Source organism: Aspergillus piperis, assembly GCF_003184755.1.
Source record: "Aspergillus piperis CBS 112811 unplaced genomic scaffold BO85scaffold_21, whole genome shotgun sequence".
NCBI lineage: Eukaryota > Fungi > Ascomycota > Eurotiomycetes > Eurotiales > Aspergillaceae > Aspergillus > Aspergillus piperis.
In genome coordinates this window covers 20,982-48,950 of record NW_020291611.1, presented here as the reverse complement: position 1 = coordinate 48,950, position 27,969 = coordinate 20,982, and the positions used below count along the sequence as shown (strand labels likewise).

Here is a 27,969-nt window from a genome sequence, read left to right as displayed (position 1 = left end):
ATCGTCACAGACTCTTGAAGCTACCTGATGAGTCAGCATAGTTGCTGCGCGAATCTCGTCCTTGTGCGCTTTTGCGCTCATTGTACTCCTGTTCGCACCCCAGATCAGCTCCCGCTGTCGATGTGCTCGACTGACAGGTTATCTTGAAATCAAGACTGACGAGTGGGTTTGGGCCCTGATCTGCGTGCCGTTTCTTGCGTGGCCGCGGCCGTCTACAGTATGGAACCGGAGCCGTCGCAAGCGCAACCTCAACCTGCTCCTGAGGAACCGGTCAAGTCGATCGAGAACGATGGCCAGACCGACGGTCAGGCTCCCACCGATGGGATCACAGATGATCAATGGAGGTCAATGATGAATGTGGTTTTGGCTATCTATGAATTCAGAGAAGAGGAGTAAGTTTTCCAATCCCCTTGTCCTGCGGGTTGGACCCCGGAGGAGATTCGCCGCGCTGAGTCGCATTCTGTCCGAGGCTGGAGCGTATCCCTCAATTCAGACTGACAATCCCCTTCTTCCCCACGGGTTGCAGTGGCCATGATCCATCAAGATTGTTCCAGCGAAGCGTCAACAAACGCAATGTTCCCGATTATTACGATATCATCAAGGAGCCTATGGCTCTAAGCATTCTTAAACAAAAGATCAACAAGCGCGAGTATAAGAGCTTCTCGGAGTTCGTGCGCGATTGTGCCCTAGTATGTTGCATCACTTTGGCCCTTTCGCCATCTGGGGTTCGTAGTTAGCTTACGTCAATCCTGTTCGCTAGATCCCTCACAATGCGCAAACCTACAACCGCCCCAAATCCCAAGCGTACGAAGATGCGCTCGTGATAAAGGTCTGTAGAAACTCGGACTCTACTTTCGGCTATCGATGCGTTCATGTTCAGTTTCGCTGACTGCAACTTTGACAACAAAAGGATGTCTTCATTGCCGAGTTTCGAAAACTGGTTGATCAAGGGATCATCACTGCGGAAGAGGCTGAACTTCCCGATCTGGGGGAAATCCCCGAGGCCGATCCCCTTCCCGAGGAAGAGGAAGAGGAAGACGAGGATGAAGAAGACGAAGAGGATGAGGAAGATTCGGATGATGAGAGCCGACGGAAGAAGAAAAAGGGCCCTCGTCCGGGTGGTAAACGGGACGGTGGCAAAGATGACGGTCAAAAGTCGAACGATCCCGAGCTGAGGAAGAAACGTGGACGACCACCGCGTGTTGATACCCCGATGGAGGCTAGAATCAAAGCCGTTTTAAAGGGTATTCGGAAGCTGAAGGGCCCTGGTAGCCAACTCAAGGTGCGACATTTCGAGCGATTGCCCGACAAGGCCACCTACCCGGACTATTACATGGAAATCAGAGAACCCATTGCTATCGACATTATCAAGCGGAAGTCGAAGCGGAAGAAGTACAACTCCGTGGACCATTTCATGAGAGACATGGACCTCATGTTTAACAACGCAAAGGCCTACAACCAGCCAGAGAGTCAAATCTATAAGGATGCGGTTGACTTGCAATTGGAAGCACGCAAACTGGCGGAGCACGAGAAGAAGAAGCCGGACAGTGAGTACTTGATGGAGGATGGACGCTTGCCCCTCCCGGATGGCATCCTGCACAAGAGCGAGCTGTGGAAGGTTGGCGACTGGGTACATATTCAGAACCCGAATGACGTGACGAAACCCATTGTCGCCCAGATTTATCGCACATGGCAGGATTCTGAGGGTGAGAAATGGATCAACGCTTGTTGGTACTATCGCCCGGAGCAAACTGTACATCACTTCGAGAAGCATTTCTACCCCAATGAAGTGGTCAAGACTGGTCAGTATCGTGATCACCGGGTGGAAGAGATTGTGGATCGTTGCTTCGTGATGTTCTTCACTCGTTATAATCGTGGCCGACCCCGAGGTCTTCCGCCCGACAAAGATGTCTACGTCTGCGAGGCTCGGTACAATGAAGAGAAGCATAAACTGAATAAGATCAAAACGTGGGCGAGTTGTCTCCCTGATGAAGTCAGGGAAAAGGACTACGAAATGGATCTGTTTGATGCTCCCCGAAGGATCAAGAAGATCCCCAGCCCAATCAAGCATTTGCTGAAGAGCGATGCGAAGGAGACCGATGACCTGCCCAAACCGACTTGGGGAGCCGAGAATGCACCTCCTGTCGTCGGTGCAGTTCATCGCCGCCCTCGAGATGAGAACGTAAGCTTCCCCAAACCCCTTCCCCCCTCTTCCACTGCTGGTGATTGGCATCACTGACAGGATCTACGCTTTACCAGGAATCTCCTCCTCCAGAACCAACCCCGTCACCACCTCCGTCCCTGCCACCACCAACCTTGCCCTCAGCTCCACCTCGACAGCCATCGATCCCTCAGTCGTCTGGACGGCCCAGTATAGACAATCAAAGCACCGGCGTGACGGCTGGAACTGTGGCGGCGGTCCGATCCCCAGCTGCACCTATTCCTCCGGCCCAGAGCTCACCGGCACCAGCTCCTCCGGTAAATTTCCATCAACCCCAGATTCCCCCAACCCAGGCTTATCAGCCTGCCTTGCAGAAGCGTGCTAGCGCATTCGTCCCTCAAACACCTCACCCGGCCACCTACCAAACGTCGGCTATGTCTCACCCATACGCGGCCGCTCAACAAACACCATATAACGCATATTCTGGCGGCCGGTTGCCGGTTCCTCCCATGGGAACGTACAATCCCAACGCTCCTCGTCCGATCGAAGTCTTCCATTTGAGCGATTCCGCGAATGCTGCCATCCCGGCGGACATACGTGAACAGTTCCACTGTGATGACCAGGGTCGCGTGCTATTCTTCTCCAGCCCGCCGCTTGATGTAGTCCCATCCGTTCAGCAAAAGCTAGGCCATTCACTCAAATATCTTGCTGCCAAAGAGGAGCGGAGAAGGTTGGTGGAGGCCAAGAAGCGCAAAGAGATGGATGAACAGGCCGAGCGTGAAGCAGATGCTAAGCGACAGCGAGCTGACATTGAGACAACTCTCGCCGCTCGGGTGGACGCTTTGACAACTAGGGCCGTGGAGAATTTGACGTCCCAGATCACGCAGGGCACAGGTCAGCTCTACGAAATCCTGTATCAGGATCAGGCAGAAAGTATCCGACAAGCAGATGCCAGAGCTCACGAACAAAGGCTTCTTGCCGACCACATGGCCCAGCAGCAAACTGCGCGGATATTGGCAAACTCGCAGCCGCCGAGCTACATCAACCTTAAAGGTAACGCCATGTATCTGAGCGACATTGGACCTAAAGCTTGATTTGTTGCGAAGGAACTGTCTTGAATCGACTACGGCTTAACTCCCTCGAATGCTCAGTGAGACAAAGACTGCCCACTGGATTGCCACGAGCTAGGTAGGATGAGGGTACAACCACGGAACTTGATTTGGACGGATGGCGATGTCGTCGTCTTTCTCCTCGATAGCCTCTTGTTACCCGACCAAACTCAATCGGAGAAGAATTTTGTTCGTCAAGTCCATGTTCTCATGTATAGTAGGACGTTAAATGCAGTCGATGTTTTCTTTTAGGAAGGTCACTCCGTTATGACTTAGTATATATGTCTCACAACCTACATCTTGTCCCTTCTAGTAATTTATCTGTGCTTGTCAGAGTGCAACAGCACAGTGTCAGTGTAGAATCATTTACGAGGTGGAGACATAAGCTATATTCGGATCATGGAAAGAAGTGGCCTTTCGCAACTGATCTACCAAGAGTGCGTGTCCAAAACAAGTTCCCCAAATCGGTCTAAAAGCCCGCAATATGCAAAAAGACACAAGATTAATAAGAAAGAGGAAAGAGGGCTGTTGTATAACTCCTGGAGATCGCTGAACTGTTCTATGCAAAATGCCCTCCAATAGCGCCGAAGCCTAGAGCACTCGGTATATCCTTTTTGGTGATGACGATGACTTATGGACATTATCATGGACTGGTACCAACCTGTGGTGCTTTTTTTTTTTGTTTTCCCTTTGCCCTTTTTTGTTATCATATGCTTTTGGTTTTTCCCCTCGTATATTGTATACATGCAGTAGCAATGGCAGAGTATTGGGTCCAGACCAGTATTTTTCGGCCAGATTTATGGCTGGAACCCAGAGTTACTCGTCGGTGTTGAGACATCGTCGTCATTGGAATCAGCCTTGTGTGGACTCCAAGAAGCGCTGTTTCGCTTATTATTCTCCTCTTCTTCCATGGAGAAGACCAAGTCGCCCTGTTCCTCATCAATCTTGCTAGTGCTAACTGGAGATGAAACAGTCCGGTCAAGGCGGCTGCTGGCACCCACAGATGATGAATGGCGAGCCGAGCCGGGGTGCAGAGAGACGCTGCTTAACTGTTGCGAGATCATAGACATCGATGACTGATGAGAAGGACTCCGGCTACCAATTGGGCCTAAGCTGGGGCTGGTTCCCAGGTTGAGAGAAGATTCGCGAAGGGGAGATCCGATGTGAGTAAGAGAGGTGCCGTGGACATCTTCCTCCTTTCTCTGTCGCTGTTTGGCAAACAGAGCGCCGAATCGAGATGGGCTGGAGGCTAGAGGCGATCCGACTTTCGAGAAACTTGTCCCACTCATGCCCAGTCCACTAAGATCATGGTCAGTGCGCGACAAACGCCGGAGTCGCTCCTGCGGTGTCAAAACGTCGTCATGCAGATTCATCGGCAAGTAATCTTCCTCCATTGGAAAATTGCTTTCATCCCAATCATCCAACGCAGTAGGCCGAGGAACGCTAGCAGAGAACACTCGTGATTTTATAGGCCGCTGGGAGTGTAGGAACCGTGGTCCGATACTGTCATTAAGAAGATCAGGCGGTGATGAACCGATAAAAGAGGAAGATGGCTTTCTCAAATCATTAGGACCGTAAGCTGTATCCCGAAGATTCCGGAGTGTATCTGACGGCGCAGCGCCCATCCGCTGCGCTGGCGGAGACAACTCCAGTCCGAATTTGGAGGGCACAGAAGCCGCAACCGGGCCATAACGAGCGGCATGCGAGATCCCCTGGCTATCAAAAGATGCAGGAAGTGGGGCATCAAGTGCAGTTAAATGATGATGGCTTGGCGACATGGGGAAGCGCAGATCGTCAACTGGTGAGCCGTACTTTGAGCCAGCATCCGATACCAATCCAGTATCAATGGTAGGGATGGCATCATAAGGGGGCTGCTGCTGCTGCTGCTGCTGCTGTTGCTGTTGCGCATGCAACGCAGTATATTCATCTTGGGGTGGCATCTGAGAGGTATACCGGGGATCATGGCCATTCAGTCGTTGTTGGGAAAGAACCGAGTTCGTCAGCGCGGAGTCCTGGTTGACATAGGCCTGTGGGTTGACACGCCCGCCCAGATTCAGATGGCTTCCTCCCATTGCCATTCCCGGACTGGGACGATTGACTCGGCGACCATCGGGTAGAATATGCGCCAGTGCACACTTTGCTCCAAATTTACAGTTTCCCTATAATTGTCCCCATATGCGGTCAGCCCCATGTGACTAAGTCCCATTACGGTCGATTAAGCATGATCGGCGCAAGGAACAAACGGTCATGATATCACCAATTCCATACCTTTGTGAAGTACTTGCAGGGCGCATAATCGATCGCAGCATCGGTAGAATGGAGGAAGGGACATGCCGGCCCGGCCTGGCAAGCTCCTTGACGAAAGAACTTGCAAGGCACATGCTTGGTGTCTGCGCGACGGTTGCCTTCAAATCAGCATTCAATCAACTCTCGTGGTAAATGGAACGAGTAGCCATGGAGACAAGCGGGACGAGCGTGAGAGAGACTGTCTGGAGGTGCAGAGGGATCGACAAGTCTCGCGTGCCAGTGCGAAGCGGCCGGGGGGGAGGGGGGCGAGGCAGAGAACGAGAAAGATAGGAGACAACATACTGCTCTGGTTAGGAGGGCTGCGGGCAGCCATGTCGAAGCCCGAGACGTTGCGGGAATGGCCGTTCTGGAGAGCCTGTGGGCCGGAGGGGACCGGGAGAGGAGCACGGCTTTTCATCTCACCCGATACACGGGGTGGAGGACGAGCAGCGTGAGAGGACGAGGAGGAGGAAGAGGAAGAAGAAGGAAGGGGTTGCGGAGGTGGAGGATTGCGAGAAGCCGATAGCTGCATCGCCAGAAAGAGCAGCAGCAGTTGGCAGCAGTTTGGCAGTAGTAGCAGTAGTAGTAGCAGCAGCAGCAGCGAACGAAATTAGCGGCGTTGGGTTCGGCGGCGGCAGAGACGGCGGGCGGCGAAGAGCACAAAAATCCGGAGGGGTTTATCGGTGGACCGGGGAGGGAAGGAGGAGGGGGCGAGATTTCCACGGCTTGGTTTTTGCTGGTGGGGATGATGGGATGAGGAGGAGGAGATCACCGAAAAGTAGAGAGATTGAGAGAGAGAGAGAGAGAAACCACGCTGCTTTGGCGGTGTAGTCGCAAAGTGAATTAATTAAATAGTTATAGTTCACTTGACGGTTTTTTTCGTTTCACTTCTCCAGATTGTGAACAATTAGTTTTCAAGTCTCAAGTCTCCGTCTCCAATCTCCCGACCGGTTGGGAATGCTTACACCTCTCGTTTAGTACGTATGTATGTAGTAGTTGCCCGATTGCCTCCAAAACTTTGAGATATTTTTTTTTAGTTTATGTCAGGCAGAATCTCGCAATCAATTTAGTCCTATTGGAATTCTTGTTCTTCCTCTCGTCTGAAACAAAATGAAGTGTTGACTTTTTTCGAGTGAATAATAATGAATAGCTTCAGGAGGAAGAGAGCGGGCAGACATCTACTCGAACAGGGACGGAGGGAAAACACATGGATGGACCGGTGATTAAGAAAGTTGCAACTATTTAGTTTCAAATACTCCTCAATCTTGAATTTCTGATCGTTTTTTTCCCCTCCCCACTAATATTTCCCTTTTCTGTCCTCCCCCCCTCTTTCTCTTCCTCTTCTACCTTTCCACCATACACCCTCCTCTCCTCCTCCCCTTCTCTAGTATGATCTCCACACATCTCTCCATACAGTACAATTCGGAAAATCCAATTGCTGGACATTCATGCTGGCTACTACAATGAAAGATTTACGGCCATCACCCAACATCACATCACGCCCTGTGTCTCTTTGTGCCAAACAACGCAGGGCCCTGGGCGCATGACGGTCTCCCGATGCAGAAAGGCAAACCGGCGTCAAAAGCCTCCCTGGTGGCGTCAGATCGAGTCTGCAACAGCTCCTGACTGTGTCGCATGCTTCCTTCCTCCCCTCAGTTGACAGCCCCATGCTTCACTTGTTCCTTGTTGAATCATGAAGATCATCCAATTATTCGTTCGGATGACACCTGTCGGATTGTTCATCTGATCGTCCCCCTACCCCCATCTTGCGGTCCTAGCTTTTTGCCTCAAAGCAGCTCCCCGGCCTAGGCTGTTTAGCTCTCCTCGGGTTCTGCTCGTCAAATCACACCCTCCTGATCCCGCGCAGGGCGGAGCGGCTGCCGATCAGCCAGATAGATATCTAGTCCTCGCTATCGGATCGTCCCCACACTCTCACGTTGTAGCTGGTGGCACAACATCTGCATCTGTTCCGTACCATGTACCATGTACTGTGTACTCCGTAAACCTTTCAAATGCCCGATTGAGCAATAGTAATCTCCATTGAATTAAATCACGGGTCATACAGTGTATAGTATTAATGGCCATAGGAAGATTCAGGATTGTGGACCAGTGTTTGCTTGTGACCAGGTCGAACAGGTAGACCTCTCTCTACCTCTCAATTTCATCATCACTTGAGAAATGGTCCCTCCAATCCCAGATTCTCCTTCACCTCGACATCGTCAGCGTGTCTCAATATCAATGCAGACCAGCGGTGTTCATCCATCTTACCCATAGCTCTTCTCGGTCGGGCACAACTTCCGAACACATCCGCCATAGATCGCGACAAATCCGACCGCGCACCTTGGCCTGATTCTGCCAATGGTTCCAGTCTCTTTCATCATCCACTCTTATCTGCACGGGTACAGTCCCTGCGTCGCTCCCTCGCGCCTGCACCAGGCGTGCACGGATTGCCTCATGTTCTTGCTCAAACTGACCGACATCCCGTCGAAGTTCGGAGAGCAAGGGTCTTGCACAGATGGTTGCTAGCTCCGCTCGCGTCCTTTTCTCTGCAGCTTCGAGACTGGTTACTTGCTCCTGCAGTTTCTCAGCCTGTTCATCCAAAGCTGCAATGATCTCGGGTGTCACTTCGGTGGACGTCTCCTGGAGGGCGTGATATACTATCTGTTTCCCTAATGTATCGCGAATCAATTTTTCCATCCCATTGCATATTTATCCTTATATTGCTTGTGGTCTGCTTACCAGCAGCCCGTCCTTCAATTTGTTTATTCTGATGTAGTTCCCGTAGAGCTTTCGCAGCGTGTGCTATCATATGTACAGCTTTAGCACGCAAGTCTCACAAAGGTCTCGCCTTGGTAAAACGGAGCCTACCTTTTGTAATCTTATTGTGCAGATTCACCGAAACCTCGGTAGCCTGCCGTACATCAGCCGTGGAAGACCTTTCCCTACCTTCCCTTATCGCCATCATTAAAATCATTATGAAAACCAACCGAATAAGGACGACTGTCTCGTTGACAGCCCACAACATATTAGTTACTTGAACAACACTAACCAGCCTACTCAACTGAGTGGAAGAGATCTATACTTTTGTTTTCCTATCAAGCAAGCACGGTCAACAATTACAAGACTCCTCAAAGCAAGCAGACTAGCAAATGGTGGAGTAAGCTCACGGAGATACTCAAGCACTAATGCAGAACCATCAGGAGCAGCGGCTTTTCCAAATTTACCTTGTTAGCTGTGCATAAGCCAGCTCGACTGTGGTTTAGAGATTGTGAGTTGCTCACATCCGGCACCCAGCTGCTTCTCATTTTTCGCCTTTCTCTGGGCCATGGAGAGGTCGGATTGCGTTGCTCGGATTCTTGCGAGCAAGATTGAAGAGAGACTTCGGAAGGATAAACCAAGATATGATATGTGGGATTCAGCGAATGATAGGCCCGTTGTATGCCTGGATCATCACGTGGGCCACACGACAGGGCTCTCATCTGGAAATGGAAGGTAGTGGATTAAAATTATCTAAAAAAGAGTTTGTTGCCTTCAGGCAGGCTGAACACGCGAGCTGAAATTGTGGAGGGGCCAGAAGAGAAAGGACAGACAAAGGCCTGGTCATGCTGCAAGATACTTGGTCCTACGCCGTTGCATGTAAATCGTGATACCGAAACAAAACATCACATCCAAGAACAAACTGGAGTAAAAAGGGGAAGATTCAGGACAACAGGGTGAACGACATATGCAATCCTTAGATGGCCCAAGACACGGGAAGATATCACTATGCATCTTCTCGTCTACTGACCATCCAATTTTCCAACACTCCAAACCATCTACATCAATAGATCCTGTACGCAAGGGAGAAGTAAAAAAAAAAAAAAAAAAAAAAAAAAAAAATGATAAAGAAAAACCCACTCCCCAAATTTTTTTTTGTCCTTCCGAATATGGCACAGATGAAGAAAGACCAAAAGTAAGAGATCTTCAAGGGTATCACATGACGATCTGCGCGTAGTTAGCTTGATGACAGCGTCTTTAAAAGTGAGATATCCAAGAAAGGAGGTTACATACGCAATCATTGTCTTTCTGGACAGTCGGAACACCCATCTCCTCGAATGTTTTGGGGCCCTTGCCTGGCAGGTTACCATGCTGTTTAGCGGGTGCGGGTTTTTGGCTAGATGTGCTCGAAGCCGTGGAGGGAGGCTTGGGAGTCGAAGTTGAGGGAGGAGGCTTAGGTGTGGAAGCAGACGATGACGAGGGCCGGGGCGTCGCTGCAGCACCGGGCGGCGGCATGGATTCAGTCCGTGGGGGATATGCGTTGGAAGGCGAGGCAGGCGGCCTAGGAGAGCCCGTCGGTCCACCCTGGGAGTGGGGAGAAGCAGGGCCCCGCACAGGTCTCCTGTCCGGGGGAGGCATGTTGTCCAGTCGCTGAGGACGTCTGCGAGCATCGGGGTGAGGATTCTCGAGGGGTGCTGAGTAGCCAATATCGAGTTTAGGTGCCGCCGACGCTGGGCTTGTGGGGCTAGTCGTTGATGGCGTACTGGGGCCTGGTGAGCGGTATCCCATGGCGCTAGGCCCGTACGAAGCAGCACGGTTGTAGTTCGGCGCGTTCGACCGAATATTCGGGTTGATTCCAAATGCAGAACTTGGCCGGGGGTCCGCACCCATGGGATATCCTGGCGGATACACAGGTCGAGCACGAGATCCCGGTCTGTCAGGGTAAGGAGCAGGCGCGGCGGGTGGGTTATCTGATAGAGTCATTCTGGAGGGATCGGGCATTTCGAGATTCTCCTGAGGCGGTTTCATCGGGGGCCCTCGCGGGCCATTGCCATAGCGAGTCGACTTGATCCGGGCAATCGCAACCTGTTCATGATCCTTCCTCGATAGGGTCTTGGAGCGCGAGATGCTATCGATCCGGCCGGTCGCGTCTTTGTTTCCATTTGCTGCAGCTTTGGCATACCAGCTCCTGGCTTCTTTGATATCCACCGGAACGAAGATACCGACTTCGTAGAAATATCCCAAGGCGAACTCAGCGGTGGGGAATCCACTTTGAGCCGCACGTTGAGCATACATGAACGCCAGCTCATCGTTCTTTTCGAAGACCCCCTCATGGCCGCAGAGGAACCATTTGCTGATAGCCATCTCCGCTTCCGGCTCGCCTTGGCGTGCAGCCAGCGCGTTGTAGTGCAAGGACAATGCAGGGTTAAAATCACAGCTAAGCTGGCACAGTTCATAGGCCGCACCCATCTTGACTTGGGCCTTAGCAAACCCGTGGTAAGCAGCCTTCTCGATGTTGACGCGAGCAGCATTCAGATCCAGCGGCAAGAACTGCTCAGGAACGTTTACCTGCGGCAGCTCTCGTGCCAACAGCATACCGTAAACCTATACAACATGTTAGAGCTCTGGTCACCAAGAGGATTAGTAGGCGGACGCACGTAAGCTCCCTGAGGCGCATTTTCGTCGCAGGACTGCGCAGCAAGGCTGATATAGTTAAGACCCATTTGGTAGTCTTGGCGTTGCCCATGCTGTCCAAGAAGGATCATCATACCCAGGCGCTATTGATCAAAACATCAGCATTCGCTGGGACGCGATAATGGGGAGGGGTCATACGTAGAATGAAGCCGAGTCTGCGAGCGCAACTCCCTTCTCGTAATGCTTGATAGCCTTCTCTGGCTCTCCCGAACTCTCGAACTGCATGCCGATACGATACTCGGCTCTGGCGTAGCCTTTCTCCGCAGCTCTCGAATAGGCACGGAAAGCTTCTTTCTTGTCCACGCGGTATCCAAACTTGCCAAACTCTAGCCACATTCCCTTGATGAATTCGGCCTTGGGATGATATTGCTCCGCTAGAAAGTTGACGATATTCATCGCATCGAGTTTCAGCTGCCGCTCCGCCGGAGGGGTCTGAGGGCGCGGGGGCTGAATCAACGATAGACGAGCCTCATTTTGCATAGCAACTTCCACATAGGCGAGCGCATCCTGCGCCCAGGCCAACTGCATATCAGGATCATTTGACGACAGCACGGCCATGCGGGCCCTCTCCAAGTTTACCTCCCTCTGCTCATCGGTCGGGGGGACGTTAGGTGGAGGATTGCGCAGGACTGGGAATGGCGAAAAGTTGGGGGCGTCCATAGTGTCGTGGACAGCGGCTTGCTCAAAACGAGCGGAATCGTAGGCGGCGGTTGGAGAAGCCTGACCCTGAGCGACCGCAGAGGTAGTTCGTTCAGGGTAACGCGAACGATCATACTGGTTGTGGTGGGGGTTCCGGGCCTCGTGTTCGAGGTGCGCGATATTGTCCTGCATGTTCTCCGGGACTTCTGGCATGACCCTAATGGAAGGAGGATTTATCGATTAGCAACACGCCAACCAAGGGACTCCGTACAAGGCCAGGAAAAGACAGGGTTTTCTATTTGGGGGAGGTGTGCTGGTTTCCCCTTTTTGTCTGAAGAATGTTCTTTTCTTTTTATTCTTTCTTATGACCGCTGTCATCCGAGGGGAGGTTTCGCACCTTTGAGGAGAGGGGGATATGACCTCCGGCATGTAGAAATCATCCTGGCCCCCTGGATACCAGGTAGCACCCAGCCGTGGCTGACCGTGACCTTGGGGTGGCCTATTCATCGTCGGCGAGATTCTCCGTTTATTGGACGGTATTGCTTTTTTCACCCGTGTTAGTTTTGTTTCCACCTTACCCCTGCTGAAATTGGCAAAGAAAAATTAATTGTCACTCGTCTCGGACTGGGCGCCAGTCAATAGCGTGTTTGGCACTTTTGGCTGGGCTCAGCGGTTCATCGGAACCTCTCGAGAGAGAAAAAAAGTAGAGCCGGCGTGGGGACTGCCGAGTAGTGGTGGAGGACTAACTAACTAGTAAGTCGTTCTCCGAGAAGGGGGAGGAGGGGGGAAGAAGGGGGGGCGCAGTCACGACTAACTACTGTTACTGAACTGATTTGGACTAAGATGATATAACGGAACACCAAGGAAGAGAGGGCGCGCGCAAGGGCTTCTTCACATCTAACTAAGAACTCTCTAGCAGGCAAAAAAGATACAACTAGACAGGGAAAGAGAGTGTGTAATATATCCATTTGGGTCGGGGAATGGACGCTAACAGTCTGGTTATTTCCCTGGCACTAATTTAGGTGGCCATGATACGCAGTATAGGTGATACAAAGAATAAGATTAATCTTACTGTCGAGTACGAGAGAAAGAGGGGAGGGGGTTTTGTCATAGGGAAGAGGGGTTGGAGGGGGGAAAAGGAAAAGAAAAGACAAGGCCAGGAACCACCACAGTACTAACAGTACGGACTTCCTTGTAGCCTACCAGGCAGTTCCAGTACGTAGAGAGTAGTACCATATGGGTAACACTAGTAGTAGTATGGAGTTCTAATAAATACTAGTAAGGCTCCTCCACAGGTAAACTACTCCATAACGACTGGACCACTAATATTGAAGTAGTCCTCGTATTAATCATCATTTCTTCCTCTCCATGGTTCGGGTATCTTGTTGACTATCATTCAAAGAAGAAACTAGTGCAGGCAACAATTGAAGAAGAAACTAGAAGACGATAAAGATCGTTACTTGTTCATTTTCAACGAAAATTATTACGAGCAAGTTATCCACTTTGGTTGCTTAAGTAGAGGAAGGAGACTAATCTTACTGATGCCGGAAGATTCTTGGAAATTAAAATAGTAACTCCTAATTATCTATCTACATAAGTTAACTAACTAGTCAATTAGTTAACTATCTACCTGATGTGAGGTAAGCAGACACTAGCCCAAATATTTACTTAGTTAATTAACTTAAGTAACTGTTACGGAGGAGTTAACTACATATGGTTAAGATAAGTTACATACTGTGAATGTATAATTACAATACCTGACCATCATCCTGAGAGTGAGAAAGAGAAGTTTAGGGGCAGAAAGTAAGCAACGATTGATTCAACAATCGAGGTGAATGGAGGAATTAGAACTGAGATGTTAAGTACTAGTACTTCCACGGGAACCATACTTTTCAGCCTGATGGATGGCCAGCTATTTTTATCGCGACAATCGCACTACCACTGTGTCTTGGACTAAGCGCCCAGGGCGTCCGTTAGACTAGTGATGGAAGCCCCTTCCAGAAGGAATCTTACCATACCTGACAGGTACTCCCGCAATGACTTTCCCTTCCTCTTCCTCTCTTTAGGCCAGTCATCTTCAATCCATAATAATGACTCGTGTGGAAAACAATTGCTAAGCAAAGGGAGAGCGCCAAATACAGCATCTACAGGCACATCGCACATGCAGTGTCATTGAGAAACAAGAGGTCGAACCTTTTCTTCAAGTTTACTTAGGTAAGTAATCTCTTGGCATCTGTTGAATCCTCTGTGGTGGACCCAAGCCTTGGAATTTTCACCTTTGTTGGTAATGTGTAACCACCATCAGAGAGTGACTAGTAGGGGTAACCCCTCCATATAGTTGCACTATACATAGGCATATCAGCCTATAGTCTACACCTAGCGACGTGAGATGCTATCCTAACACTTGATCCTCTTCTTTCTGAAACACTACCTGGCAAGTAATCAAAATTGTCTTCCTTGTCTAGTCGAAGGCAGTCTGAAAGTATACCGTCACGGGCATTAAGTACTGACAGTGGTAAAAGCATTGGTGCTTGGCGTTCCACCACCTTAGCATATAGACTACGTTTTGTCTCATCAACTTCCGGCTGCCGTACAATTTGGCCAGTGCCCAGCTTCGGGCTGCAACACCACCAATGGAACCCCAGCGTAATGATTTTCATCATCCTTACTCGCCTTATGACATCCAACTGCAGTTGATGCGGGCGCTATACTCTTGTCTCGAACAAGGAAAAGTTGCTGTTTTCGAGTCACCTACTGGTAAGCCGTGTAAGCTTCGTGCTAGATTCATTTGCAGCTAATATAGCCAATCCCAGGAACTGTAAGTAAGATTTTTATTTCATTTTACTCGTTCGATTCCAGGTGAACGTATACAGTAGATAGTTCTTGGTCGTCACCATATACTATCTAGTAGCCCATGAACCCCTGGCTGCGGTAGCACAAGCTTGAGAATTCACCGAAGTGTGCCGTGGGTTCATGGAATATGGCTAAACAACTTGCCAGGGAAAATCCTTAAGTTTAATATGCGGTTCCTTGACGTGGCTGCGAGACCACAGGCGTTCCGCCTTCCAGACAGCGGTTGACAATGCCACATGTGAGACTCCTCGTTACTGGATAGCTGAAATTCTCCACTAATCGTACTCTAGATGATGATGACGAACCTGAATGGATGCTGGATTTTGCCAGGCGTGAGTCGAGTCGGAAGATGACCGAGAAAAGGAAGGAGCTTGAAGAGAGATTAGAAAGGACGAGAAAGGAAGAAGAACAGCAGAGGATCGCGCTAGACAACCCCGAAGGATCCCGGAAAAAGCAGGTATGAGGTTGAGCAATACTTCTGTCTCGATATATCGGCTGACTCCAAATTTGTCCGTGCAGAAATACAGTACACCATCAACTGAAACTGGTGGGCTAAGCGAAGAACACTTTGCGCTGGATGACTACGACAGCGAGAATGAAGAGCATAGCAAACAGCGGAGTGGGCTGGCCCATACTAACGAACTATCTTCTAGTACACTAGAATTGTTGGAACGCTTTAAAGGACAGTTCTCCACCGCCAAGCCAGGAAGTGACGATGAAGACAATGACGAAGTCAAGATATTTTATTGCTCCCGGACACACTCCCAGTTAAGCCAATTTGCCGGTGAACTGAGACGCGTTAAAATGCCATGGAGTGTACCGAAGGACTTGTTGAGTACTGACTTGACAGGAGAAGAAGAACTCGAGGAGCGTGTGAAGCATGTCACTCTTGGTTCTCGGAAGAACCTCTGCATTAATCCCCGTGTCAGTTCATTGGAAAATGCAACAGCGATTAATGAGCGTTGTTTAGATCTACAACAGCCCAATGTGGATCCTCAGCATAAATGTCCATTTCTGCCATCCAAAGAAGATGAAAGACAGGTTCTTCAATTCCGGGACCATGCATTATCAACAGTGAAGGACATTGAGGACCTGGGAAAGCTTGGCAAGAAGATTGGGATATGCCCTTATTATGCATCCCGTTCTGTTATTAAGAATAGTGAGGTTTGTTGCCTTCGAGTCCGACCTTCAACCGACCTAGTAGCTGATGAGTGGCAGATTGTAACACTACCATATCCCTTGCTGTTGCAACGCTCAGCGAGAGAGGCTCTCAATCTATCTGTCAAGGGGCATGTCATAATAATCGACGAAGCCCATAATTTGATGGACGCAATATCCAACATACACTCGGTAACGGTGACGCTTTCACAATTGCAGACCTCTCTTGCTCAATTGACTATCTATGCCCGCAAATTCAAAACTCGCTTGAAGGGGAAAAACAGGAGCTATGTTGCTCAGGTTATTCGGCTCCTCAGTTCAATCGCTGCTCATCTTCGGTCACTCCTAGAGAGTGGAAAGGCACCGGAGGGCCCGGTTTTGGCATCTGAGCTCATGTCCGGAAAGGGGGTTGATCAGATCAATCCTTATAAATTGAGTCGATATTTACAAGAAAGCAAATTAGCAAGGAAAGTTGATGGATATGTCGAGTTCACTAAAGATCCGTCAAACAAGCAGGGGACAAGGGATCCTACGGTGCCCGTACTGTTTCACATACAGGGATTTCTTCTATCTTTGATGAACCCCTCTGCCGAAGGGCGATTGTTCTACTTGAAGGAACAGGGAGATATCCAATTGAAGTACATGCTTTTAGACCCTACCAATCAATTTCGGGAGCTTGTGGAGGATGCAAGAGCCGTCATATTGGCTGGCGGGACCATGTCACCCGTAAGTTTCGACGGCCATCAATGGTAGTGTATTGTTTATCTCACGATTTGGGCAGATGACAGACTACATGAACCATCTCTTCTCGTATGTCCCAGCCAGTCGCTTAGACACGTTCAGTTACGGCCATGTCATACCACCAGAGAATTTGATCGCTCACACACTGGTACGGGGTGTTCAAGGCTCAGAATTTGACTTTACCTATGATGTCCGTGACTCTGAGAAAATGGTGAGAGCTTTCCTCTTTCGACGCATAGCATCGTTCTCTATCTGAAAAGAAGCTGACCATTGTTACGTCGGCATTCAGATCATGGATCTTGGTAGGACGATAGCTACGCTCTGCCATGTCATCCCCGACGGAGTAGTGGCATTCTTTCCCAGCTACGATTACCTTGGCCGGGTCCTGAGCATCTGGAAGAAGCCAATGCTAAGCGAACAAGGCCAGACTGTGTATGGCTTGATTGGGCAGAAGAAGCCCATACTGTCTGAGTCCCGAGACATGACAGTCACTACCGAGGAACTGCTACAGACGTACGCCAAAACTGTTGATTCTGGCAGAGGTGCGCTTCTCTTGTCCGTTGTGGGTGGCAAGCTGTCAGAGGGCATCAATTTCTCTGACAAACTCGGACGGGCTGTGTTGATTGTGGGACTGCCCTTTCCCAATATACGGAGTGCAGTTTGGCAAGCCAAGGTACAGTATATTGAGCAGAAAACACACCAGCAAGCTACAGGCCCTGAGGCAAGCCGGCAATCAGCAGCAAAAGCAGCAGGGAGGGACTTCTATGAGAACTCGTGCATGCGAGCAGTGAACCAGTGTATTGGGCGAGCCATCAGGCACCGTAACGACTATGCGGCGATTGTTCTGATTGACAGACGTTATGATAAACCCGGTATCCAAGCGAAGCTACCGGCTTGGATCAAACAAAGTATGGTAGGCAGTTCGGCCCAACGACCTGCTGGTGCTACGATTCAGAGTTTGGCGAAGTTTTTTGCCAGCAAATCAACCTAAATCGATCTCGAGTAGAATAATAGACCATTTCAGAACAATTACCGCTAATACGATTCTACACATGTTCAAAACGTTATAGACATTATTTTCCGTCCGTTGGTGAAATTATGTGAGAGGAACCGATCTAGTAGATCTATAGTAACTCCGTAGATCTATCTAACAAGGGAATGTTCTATGGGTGATTATGTAATCTAGTGGCGCAGGCGCTGGAGCACGTGATGGTACTGCGCCCAGCCGCCAAAGACAAGCCGCAGGGTTGGCCCTAAGTTAGGGCAAGCGAATTAGCGCACACTCTAGCCGCCCCGGAGCCTTGATTTCAACATCTGAGCCAGCAGTATACACGACCGCATCCCCCCATCGCCAACCCTCAGACCGGTCTTGTCGAGCTCAGCACCGTCGACAAGATGCCTACCCGTTTCTCGAAGACAAGGAAAGCGTGAGTCGCTTCAACTTCTCCCTTTCGCCTCCGGTGGTCGACCGTTTCGTTTGTCGTGGTCAATTTGCGACAGGCTTGAGGCCTCATCCGACCACCGTCCGCCCCGTCTACCAGAACAACAAGAAAACTGACTTTTGTGTCTTCTTCCTTAGCCGCGGTCATGTTTCGGCCGGTTACGGTCGAATTGGCAAGCACCGTAAGCACCCCGGTGGTCGTGGTATGGCCGGTGGTCAGCACCACCACCGCACCAACCTCGACAAGTACCACCCCGGTTACTTCGGTAAGGTCGGTATGAGGTACTTCCACAAGACCCAGCAGCAGTTCTGGAAGCCCACTATCAACCTTGACAAGGTACGTTCAAACTCGACACTACGATCCCAATCGAGATGTGGCGAAGAGAATCGGGAAGATGAGAAGGCGCAAGGGGTGTACATTTGTTATCAGACACCGTGGAAGAAGAATGGGAGGGGGAATGGAACAGGAGCGCAAGAACATACGAGATTTGAATACGTTTTCAAGGAAGTGGATGGCTGATAGATTGTCTTCCCAATATAGCTGTGGTCTCTCGTCCCCGCCGAGAAGCGTGATGCCTACCTGAGCGGCCAGAAGACCGACACCGCCCCCGTCATCGACCTCCTTCCCCTCGGCTATTCCAAGGTTCTCGGCAAGGGCCGTCTCCCCGAGGTCCCCATCGTCGTCCGCGCTCGCTACTTCAGCCGGGATGCTGAGGAGAAGATCAAGGCTGCCGGTGGTGTTGTTGAGCTCGTTGCTTAAGTGTGGAAAGTCTGGGATTTCACTTGGAGGATGAAAAACCGGGACAGGTGCTGCGCTGGCTACGATTCGGTGTAATAGAGATTCGAATTCTCCCCGGGGAATGAGAAAACAAAAAATGGGAGCCGCGGATCGGGCACCTTGATCCGTGTATTTACAAATTCAAAAGGGTTTCTATTTGTGACGAGCAAAGAATGGCCTCCGGATGCCCTTGCGATCACGCTCTATTATTGAACAATACCATAAAGGAGGACAACCTTTTTTTTTCTGTGGATATGTTCGCTCTTCCCCCATCTATGCTGCTACAGAGTATGCCGGGCTATGGCTTCTATGAGCATGAGGGCAAGGCTCTTGAATACGGCTGTTTTTGAGTATGAGCCAGCAGCGCCGGTTTTGAGGATGTATATCCCAGATCTGAAATGCCCTTTGGAGTTGCAGCGATTACAGAATGCGTAGACCACTGGACTATGACCTTCCTCTTTACTCCAAAGTTCGGAAGATATGGCTCTAATTCATGCCCATTGCCCGGTTATTGTAATCCTCCCGTGGTATCCGTATGATAATGATAATATGGTGATTGTAGTAGAGGACTATGTTATGTGATGTAGAGGTACCGGGACGTTTATGTAGGTCTCTATGTAAAACAACGGTCGTAGTACATCCTGAGTAGAGAAAGAGTTCTAGATCTTCGATTCACGCACCGACCCCACCTTCTCTGGGGCTTTGTTGCTGGCCTCCAGGGTTTCACGAATGAAACGAGTTGCCTCATCCATCATCTTCCCGGTCATATCATGCCCAGCCTCTTCATCGATGATATCTTCGAAGGTCACAGCACCATCGGCAAACCAGCCCTGCGAAGCGACAGCCTGCTTTAACCAAGCCAAAAACACCTCCCCGCGATGATAAGGGACCAACTTGTCCTTGCCGCCGGCCAAATTGAGAATCCTCTTTCCGGCTATGGAACGGGCAAGGAGCGGTCGCAACGCAGCCTTCTCGCTCTCCGTCGGCTCCGGCAATGGTCCACTGCGAAGAGGACCGACATCCGAGGCCGACTTCACGTGGCTCAACAACAGACCGGCCGGATCGTACTTCTTCACAGCATCCAGTAGAGATGAAGGAAAAGCCTCAGAGCCAAGGAATTGAGAGCCTGGGGTGTCGGTGCTCGTCCACGATGGCAACTTCGATAATCTGGCCCGATCAGCCATCAGATTCACGTAGTCCGGGCAGCCGATGACGACGACCCCGGCGCTTATGCGAGGTTCATGCAGAAGACAGCTCCATGCTGCATGGCCGCCCAGGGAAACACCCAACACCAGATTATCGACGATCTTGCGATCGGAGTGGGGGAACACATAGGAGGGGAGGTAATCAATCAGAAGAGATACGTCTCGGGCAGTGCCCTCTGTGGTTCCAGAAGGAAAGTTGTTAGAGTCTACATTTTCCTCTGGTAGCAAGTGACTCAACTCACGAAAAATTGAGAACATATCCTGAGCATGTCGAGGGTTTCCCTGTCTCCATGCTTCATTGGCCAGCGGATCTACCTCTCTCGTTCCATGATTGCGTTGATCGAATGCGACAGCAATGAGGCCCTTGGTGGGGTTCCTGGAGTTCCAATCCGCGATGATGGTCGTCCCAATGCCTTTCATACGTTCTTGGGTACCTCCTCTGGGATGTAAGAGCCACAGACAGGCAATGTCGGAGGTTTGTGTGGGGAGTTCATCAAGACCGTAGACTGTGGTTTGGATCCCCGCAACTGGGTATGTCTTTCGCGAGACGGTTGAAGCATCGCCGTAGCGGCTTGCGTTGTCAAGTGTCTTTATGGGATCAGCCATACTTTGTTGCGTTGTTTTGTGGGTTGTCTTGGGGTTCTCTTTTGCTGGGTGGCAATCACGCAGTGACGAGGAATTGGTTTGGGGGGGTTTTGGTTGATCGGCGATGGCAAGTAATTTGCCGATATATATCCAACTACCTCGGAGGCATTTACCGAGGGGTGTTGTGAACTACTCCACTACTGATTTCTAGAAGTGCCAGAGGAGCTCTCCCAGTGGGAATCAGGGCTTGACGGGGTATGCACTGCACAGTAACAGAGTCCCTGCCTGCAAACCCAGTATGCTCAGCTATATAGTTACAGGTTATGATGCAAGTCTGCGAACATCCAGCTGGTCTGTAATATTATACATCTGAACTGCCTTAATTATGTTAAGAGGAAGCGAATGAGGATTACTGTTAGGGAGAAGGGCCGTCCTTGGGAGCATGTAGTATCCGGATTATAATAGCGCAATCATGAGACAGTCGCATCTATTGTTCACATAAACGTTAGAACACTAGCATTGCAGCGTCCAGATCAGATACTCTTATACCACACTTCTAGATAATGGTTAGTACTTCATTGTCAAGCGGTGAGCAGAGCGGTGACCTGTTCGACGCCGAGGATCGGACTGTTGTAACTTACCTGCCCACATAGGTTGGGTTTTGAAACGGTATGAAACCCGTAACCAGCCATCCTGTGGCTGGTGCTGGGCGATTGCTGCCTTAAGGCCAAAGTACCACGGTTGTGGCCCGGTTGTGCTTGGGTTCTCCCGCACGGAGTACCTTGCAAGTACCTCTCCCCGTAACCAAGTATTTCGAAAAGGAAGTGTGACGGCGACGTAATCCGCACCCTGATCAGAACGAACTTACACATCGTATTGCGTATTTTGTAGGCCCGCTGAACCTTAGCGGTCTCTTCTCTTCTTTCTTCAAGGAATTTCCTCAAAAGCAAGAAGGAAGGAAAGGGTACCTTGACTTCTTCTCTTCCATCTTTCTTCTTGAGGGAGCTATTATTTATCCTACTGTATACTTGGGGTAGCACTTATTGCAGCCGAGGCCGAACGGAGGGTACCTACTTACTGCAAGTAAGTAACTAACTAACTGCTTACTGTACTAGTAGATGGTCATGCAGGTGCAAAGCAGCCCCATTCTGATCTCTCATAAGGGATTCATTGATTGATTGATTGAATGATTGATCCATCCCCCTTTCCTCCGTGTCCCAAGCCGACCAGAACCAGCAGAACTGCGCCAAAGCGGGCCTTCCGTCTCCAGTCAGACCTGCGCTTCTTCTATGGGGCGGACTCCACCGCGGCTAACCACTGTCGCTGCTAAACCCAACGCTCCTTTCAAGTTTCACGTCCAGACGTTTCGGCCGTGTTGTCGACTATCCCCTTAATATCTCTTTACTGCTTGATCTTGCCGATCGGTCTATTGTTCCGTCCCCCGGCTGCTGTGTAATAGATATAGAATGTCCGTCTAATTGAAGATCCGAAACCCGTTCCAACAGGATCCTTTTGATCCGCATGTACGCTGCTCTTCCCCGCGCTCTTGCTTTCTTTCCCTCGAAATCCCCTCCCACCCCTGAATGCCATCTTGCTTGCCCAACTGACATTGCGCTCCTCTACGCAGTATGACCGACTCTACGGTCAATCCCTCGGAATCGAGGGGCTCTGAGAACACCCCCAATCGGTATTACTCGAGACAAACCGAACCGATGTCGTTGGACAGCTTGAAGCTGTCATCGCCGCTTCCCTCCCCTTCCTCGACAAAGGATGACGCAGACAGAGCGGATGGAGTTGATGGCGGAGATCAGGTGGAAGCTTCGTCAACGGTCAGAGGTGTGGGAGATGCTCAATCCGACACAAAAGGAAAGACGCGCGCAGAGCATGCCGGCGATTCTGGAGAGGAGGAAATGTCGAATGCCAGTCCCACCAACAAAGCGGCCTCGCTGAGCCTTCGACAACCGAACGATGCAACGGCAAACCAGCAAAATTCCGGGAGCCGAAAGTCGCCAACTTCAGCCCTGGGATCATCTGCCTCGCCTCGCCGCCCAAGCGTACAATTTACTCAAGACACTCCGGAGGTTGATACTGCTGAGCCATCTCCGTCTAGGCCACCTTCGGTCAAAGGCGATGATGCGGATGCGGGCCTGAAGGGTAGACAATCCCTGCTGACAAAGTTGAAGTCTTTCGCAGCCTCGCCCTCGTTTACCTCTCATACTCGCTCGGCGAGCGGTGCGACGCTGAACGATTTCCGACCTACGAACAATGAACTAGCAACCCCTGGCTCAGAAAGAGGGGAATTTCGCTTTCCGAACACTTTGGAGGAGGAGGGGAGCGATATTGATGCCGACGCGGAAGAGAGTGCCGGGGAGCAACGGGCCCGCCAGAAGAAACAGAAGAAGAAGCAGCCACGTCGTCGGCAGCAGGATGATTCGGTGCCCCCATCGCAGCCAAATACCCCCAAATTCACCAGCCGGCCGTCCTTCCACTTACCGACCTCCTTTTCCCCCTTTGAAAATTATCGCCCCAACTTCTTTCCGCGACGGGGCAGTACCGGTGATTTCACACCTCAACATCGTGAGGGTGTCTCAGAAGACGAAGGTCGTGATCGCCTAAATAGGGATACTGCATGGAGACGGAAAAGTGCCTGGCTTGCTAACGCGCGGGGCCTTACTTACAGTGGGCGCCAAATAGATGCGCCAGCAAATCAAGAGGAAAGAAGACCAAGCAACCTGAGACGGCTGACTGGGTTAGCTGGACCTTCTGAGAATGCAGAAGGAACGGCACCACCCTGGAGGCGTCATCGGGCTGACCGCGGTTCGAGCCTTAGTGCTCAAAGGTGGCGGCAGATAAAGGCAGGTCTCAAGTTGATCGGACAGCGACGCAAGGTGGATAATACAGTAGACCATGCTAAGTCGGCAGAGCTACTCGCTGAGTTGACCTCAGGAGTGCCGGCCGCCTTGATATTGGCCAGCATGTTCCAGCGAGATGAACACGGTAGCAAGCGAATTCCGATTCTTCTGGAGCAGCTCAAGGTGCGGGTCACGGACAGCAAGATTGATTCTCACTCCGGAGATCGCCATCTTGTCTTCCGTATCGAGTTGGAGTATGGTAGTGGCATGACACGGATGAAATGGATCATCTACCGCACCTTGAGGGACTTTGCAAACCTGCACCTGAAGTATAAGTTGCATTTCGGGACTCAGAAGTACATCCAGCTGCGGAACACTGAAGGGGCCCAAAATCTCCCGCGCTTCCCTCGGAGTGCGTTCCCCTATCTTAGGGGCGTGCGTGGGTTGGAAAGCGACATGGAGGATGAGGAGGATGAAGGTGGATACGAAACAGCTGCGGAGGCTACTAGTGGCAATGAAAGAGCCGCCAAAAAGCAGCAGCAAGCGCATCGTCGTTCGTCGGGTGGCCTATCTCGGAGACAGTCTACCGTAACGAACCCAGAAGCGGAGGGTGCTGCTGGGCCTTCAGGCCTTCCTGAAGGAGGGCAGGCCAGTAAAAAGGAGAGCTATCCTGAAAGACAGCGGAAAAAGCTCGAGTCCTACCTGCAGAAGTTGATCCGATTCCTCATATTCAAGCCAGATAGCAACCGTCTCTGCAAGTTTCTGGAATTGTCAGCCCTGGGTGTCCGTCTTGCGGCCGAAGGGAGCTATCACGGCAAGGAAGGCTTCCTGGTTATCCAGTCCTCCAAGGGTCTCGATTTTCGGCGCGCGCTGACGCCGGGCATGGTAAAGAAGCGACACTCTCCCAAATGGTTCCTTGTTAGGCACAGCTATGTCGTCTGCGTCGACTCCCCAGAGGAAATGAACATATATGATGTGTTTTTGGTGGATCCTTTCTTCAAGATTCAAACCCAAAAGGTCAGCTTGAGAAACCAAAAGGCGAAGGAGATTGCCAAATCGGCGACAGAGTCAGCCAGGCACCCACAGCATCACACATTGAGGCTCGAGAACTCGGAGCGCAAGCTTAGACTGCTGGCCAGGAATGAGCGTCAGCTCCATCAGTTCGAAGACTCCATCCGGTTCATGGTTAACAATACCCCCTGGGCAAGGCCGAACCGGTTTGACAGTTTTGCGCCGGTGCGACACAAGTGCTTCGCACAGTGGTTGGTGGATGCGCGTGATCACATGTGGGTTGTGTCGCGGGCGATCAACCAAGCGAAGGATGTCATCTACATCCATGACTGGTGGCTGAGCCCCGAGCTTTACATGCGTCGGCCTGCGGCCATCAGCCAGAAATGGCGTCTAGATCGCCTTCTCCAGCGAAAAGCTCGTGAAGGAGTCAAGATCTTTGTCATCATGTATCGCAACATCAACTCTGCCATCCCTATCGATTCGGAATACTCCAAGTTTTCCCTCTTGGATCTTCATCCAAACGTCTTCGTGCAGCGATCACCAAATCAATTCCGACAGAACACCTTCTTTTGGGCGCACCATGAAAAGCTCTGTATCATCGACCACACCTTGGCTTTTGTAGGAGGTATCGATCTTTGCTTTGGCCGTTGGGACACACCACAACATCTCCTCACCGACGACAAACCCACTGGGTTTGAAACCCCGGATGGACCGAAGGATGCGGATCATTGCCAGCTCTGGCCAGGCAAGGACTACTCGAATCCTCGTGTTCAGGATTTCTACGACCTCGACAAGCCCTACGAGGAGATGTACGATCGAAATGTAGTTCCCAGGATGCCCTGGCATGACATTTCCATGCACGTCGTCGGACAACCGGCTCGAGATCTTACGCGCCACTTTGTCCAACGGTGGAACTACATCTTGCGCCAGCGAAAGCCAACACGCCCCACGCCATTTTTGTTACCGCCGCCAGATTTCGAACCGGCTGATATGGAGGCCCTGGGGCTGGATGGTACCTGTGAGGTCCAAATCCTACGTTCGAGTAGTATGTGGTCGACTGGGACCCCCGACATCACGGAGCATAGCATTATGAATGCTTATGTGAAGCTGATCGAGGAGTCTGAACACTTTGTATACATCGAGAACCAGTTCTTTGTTAGCACCTGTGAAATTGATGGTCGGAAGATTGAGAACTCGATCGGCGATGCTCTTGTGGAACGAATCACCCGAGCAGCAAAGAACAAGGAGGCATGGCGTGCCGTGATTGTCATCCCACTGATGCCGGGCTTCCAGAACACCGTGGATAGTGAGGGTGGAACGAGTGTCCGGTTGATCATGATGTGTCAGTATCGCAGCATTTGTCGTGGGGAGACATCCATATTCGGCCGGCTGCGAGCGTTAGGGATCGAACCTGAGGACTACATCCAATTCTTCAGCCTTCGAACCTGGGGAAAGATCGGCCCTCAAGACCAATTGGTCACCGAGCAGCTTTATATCCATGCCAAGTGCATGGTTGTTGATGACCGAGCTGCCATAATTGGGTCTGCCAACATCAACGAACGCTCCATGTTGGGGTCTCGCGATTCGGAGGTGGCGGCGGTGGTGCGGGATACGGACATGATATGGTCTTCCATGAACGGCCGCCCTTACCTCGTGGGACGGTTCCCACACACCCTTCGTATGCGTCTCATGAGGGAACATCTTGGTATTGACGTCGATGAGCTGATGGAGCACTCCATGGCAACCGAGGAAGAGCTCCGCCGGATCGAAATCGTCGAAGAAGGGTCGAAGCCTCCCGAAAGCCAGCTCGACTCGGAATCGTTGATGCTGGAGAAGAAAGACGAGAGAGATATGATGGAGCGTCGACACCGGCTTCAGGACGAATTCCTCTCACGGTCTGAAGACATGCACAGCTTCAACCATGACGTTGACTGGGAACAGGGAAATAACCCCAATCTTAAGTCGAACCGGAAACTCACTGCCGACCCGAGAGTGACCTCAAATGCCGAACACAGGAAGGACGTGGACGGCTTTGGTGCCGATAACCTCACCAAAGCCGTGGGGGCTGGCTTGGGCGATGCCCGCGATTCTGAGTTCCTGGGCCCGAGGACAGAGGTCCTGATTTCTCCTGTTGCATCCGAGGGCAAGGGCACTATCCAGCAGCCGAAACAGCCCTCACAACGGAATACCCACCGAGCAAACGCGGGTGGCGATAGAGAAGGCAATCATAGTCTCAGTCCCGTCGTGGAGCATGGTAACGAGGGGGCGCAGGTCGTGGAGGGATTGCCCGCTGTTCGCCATCCAGCACTGCCGGTGGAGCACGAGTCCGAGAGTAGCCACAGCGGGGTCCAGGCGGCTTCGCGGGATAAACATGACCCTATCAAGTCCTCTCACTTGTTCTCTTCTGACGTAAAGCACGTCTTCATCGACAAGGATTGTATGCGTGACCCTGTGATCGACTGCTTCTACCTGGATACTTGGCAAGCTGTAGCGGATAAGAACACCAAGATTTACCGGAATGTGTTCCGCTGCATGCCGGACAGCGAAGTGAAGTCTTGGAAAGAATACAAAGAGTATGCTGCCTATGCAGACCACTTTGCAGAGATGCAGAGTCAACACAGTACCAAAGCATACCAACCCACCAGCCAAAGACAAACCGGACCGCCTGGAACGGGGGCCAGCCTGGCTGGGGCAGCTTCCGGACTCAAGCATACTCTATCGGTCCATGCTCAGAGTGCCGAGGGAGCTAAAGTGGAGGCCAAAGACTCACCAGTCGAAAAGAGCAATGCTCGTTCGACAGAAGCCGGTCAAAAGCCGGACACGCAACATGCCGAACACGGAACTTCGGACGGGCCTTTGCCAATAAATGAGAAATCGACGATGAAAGGAGCAGATGGGACGGCGACGGGGCACATGCCAAATGGACGACATGAGGAAAGTGGCTCTTCTGGTGAAGATCTGGAGAAGCAGCGATCTGAACCGCCGCTCGTGGATTATTCCGAGGCTTTGAATCGGAATGCCACCGGTCAGTCTCGACGACGCCGACGAAGGGCGACGACGCTCGGATCAAAGCGGGAGTTTCACGCGACAGATGAGGTGATGGACAAACAGCGAGCTGAAGAGCTCTTGAATCACGTACAGGGACATTTGATTCTGTGGCCCTACGACTGGTAAGGGATTCGCTGAGCTTTCATCTTTGATATCCCGTTGCACCCTACTGACTTTTCCACTCACATAGGCTCGAAAAGGAAGAACAGGGCGGAAATTGGCTTTACACGCTGGATCAGATCTCTCCGCTGGAAATCTAGTAAGTCCAAGTCCGGAATGGGACACAAACGCATCAAATGCTAACCACGGAGCAGCAACTGAATCGATGTCGACGTGTGTCCATTCAATGTACTACTTAGTACTATATTGTTTCACACTTGGCTGATCTACCTTTTCCATCTTGGACCGACGCCTCTTCTACGATTTTCACAGCTACTTCTTCTCCCACCCCTACACCATCATTTGAGGTCATCCCGTGTAATGTTTGGGTGGCTGGTGGTTTTCAGCTCACTGCATATCAAGCGGGCGTTTTCTACATTCAGGCGTTTAATTCTCTCCATGTCATCATGTCACTGATACCTTACCACGCATCCTGGTGTCCTTGCACGTATGTCGGCAGCACCGGGCACTGTCTAATAGATTTGGATGTTA

At 51.1% G+C, this 27,969-nt stretch overlaps 8 protein-coding genes across 8 annotated transcripts; 4 read left to right on the top strand and 4 right to left on the bottom strand.

Annotated features, from left to right (window-relative positions):
* Positions 1-103: 103 nt before the first annotated feature.
* Positions 104-3,568, top strand: BO85DRAFT_452691 (putative RSC complex subunit (RSC1)). Its single transcript, XM_025660886.1, has 5 exons — positions 104-392; positions 527-689; positions 761-829; positions 911-2,182; positions 2,260-3,568. The coding sequence occupies exons 1-5, from the start codon at positions 220-222 to the stop codon at positions 3,253-3,255; spliced, it is 2,673 nt and encodes an 890-aa protein (XP_025511772.1). The 5' UTR covers positions 104-219; the 3' UTR covers positions 3,256-3,568.
* A 499-nt stretch (positions 3,569-4,067) lies between these two features.
* BO85DRAFT_380372 (putative spindle poison sensitivity protein Scp3) lies at positions 4,068-5,974 on the bottom strand (the record flags this gene model as incomplete). The annotated part of the gene is made up of 3 exons (XM_025656379.1): positions 4,068-5,429; positions 5,539-5,675; positions 5,860-5,974. 3 exons carry the CDS (start codon positions 5,972-5,974, stop codon positions 4,068-4,070), a joined length of 1,614 nt encoding a protein of 537 aa, XP_025511771.1.
* A 1,646-nt stretch (positions 5,975-7,620) lies between these two features.
* Positions 7,621-8,805, bottom strand: BO85DRAFT_428332 (putative TBP interacting domain protein). The gene is made up of 5 exons (XM_025658202.1): positions 8,724-8,805; positions 8,425-8,648; positions 8,296-8,358; positions 7,825-8,225; positions 7,621-7,759 (listed from the first exon to the last, which is right to left on the bottom strand). Exons 2-5 carry the CDS (start codon positions 8,579-8,581, stop codon positions 7,724-7,726), a joined length of 657 nt encoding a protein of 218 aa, XP_025511770.1. The 5' UTR covers positions 8,582-8,648; positions 8,724-8,805; the 3' UTR covers positions 7,621-7,723.
* Positions 8,806-9,427: 622 nt separating this feature from the next.
* Positions 9,428-12,236, bottom strand: BO85DRAFT_143617 (putative chitin synthase activator (Chs3)). Its single transcript, XM_025654091.1, has 5 exons — positions 12,044-12,236; positions 11,146-11,863; positions 10,971-11,090; positions 9,607-10,917; positions 9,428-9,540 (listed from the first exon to the last, which is right to left on the bottom strand). The coding sequence occupies exons 1-5, from the start codon at positions 12,151-12,153 to the stop codon at positions 9,529-9,531; spliced, it is 2,271 nt and encodes a 756-aa protein (XP_025511769.1). The 5' UTR covers positions 12,154-12,236; the 3' UTR covers positions 9,428-9,528.
* A 1,767-nt stretch (positions 12,237-14,003) lies between these two features.
* On the top strand, positions 14,004-17,465 carry chl1 (DNA helicase). Its single transcript, XM_025660885.1, has 9 exons — positions 14,004-14,080; positions 14,169-14,403; positions 14,460-14,464; positions 14,647-14,737; positions 14,790-14,956; positions 15,019-15,663; positions 15,718-16,383; positions 16,439-16,609; positions 16,688-17,465. Exons 2-9 carry the CDS (start codon positions 14,280-14,282, stop codon positions 17,387-17,389), a joined length of 2,571 nt encoding a protein of 856 aa, XP_025511768.1. The 5' UTR covers positions 14,004-14,080; positions 14,169-14,279; the 3' UTR covers positions 17,390-17,465.
* Positions 17,466-17,754: 289 nt separating this feature from the next.
* On the top strand, positions 17,755-18,852 carry BO85DRAFT_452686 (60S ribosomal protein uL15). Its single transcript, XM_025660884.1, has 3 exons — positions 17,755-17,825; positions 17,978-18,176; positions 18,381-18,852. Exons 1-3 carry the CDS (start codon positions 17,794-17,796, stop codon positions 18,597-18,599), a joined length of 450 nt encoding a protein of 149 aa, XP_025511767.1. The 5' UTR covers positions 17,755-17,793; the 3' UTR covers positions 18,600-18,852.
* A 96-nt stretch (positions 18,853-18,948) lies between these two features.
* Positions 18,949-20,664, bottom strand: BO85DRAFT_452685 (uncharacterized protein). Its single transcript, XM_025660883.1, has 2 exons — positions 20,065-20,664; positions 18,949-19,998 (listed from the first exon to the last, which is right to left on the bottom strand). Exons 1-2 carry the CDS (start codon positions 20,426-20,428, stop codon positions 19,277-19,279), a joined length of 1,086 nt encoding a protein of 361 aa, XP_025511766.1. The 5' UTR covers positions 20,429-20,664; the 3' UTR covers positions 18,949-19,276.
* A 1,297-nt stretch (positions 20,665-21,961) lies between these two features.
* Positions 21,962-27,618, top strand: pld3 (phospholipase D). The gene is made up of 2 exons (XM_025654090.1): positions 21,962-27,440; positions 27,509-27,618. Exons 1-2 carry the CDS (start codon positions 22,036-22,038, stop codon positions 27,576-27,578), a joined length of 5,475 nt encoding a protein of 1,824 aa, XP_025511765.1. The 5' UTR covers positions 21,962-22,035; the 3' UTR covers positions 27,579-27,618.
* The last annotated feature ends 351 nt before the right edge of the window (positions 27,619-27,969 follow it).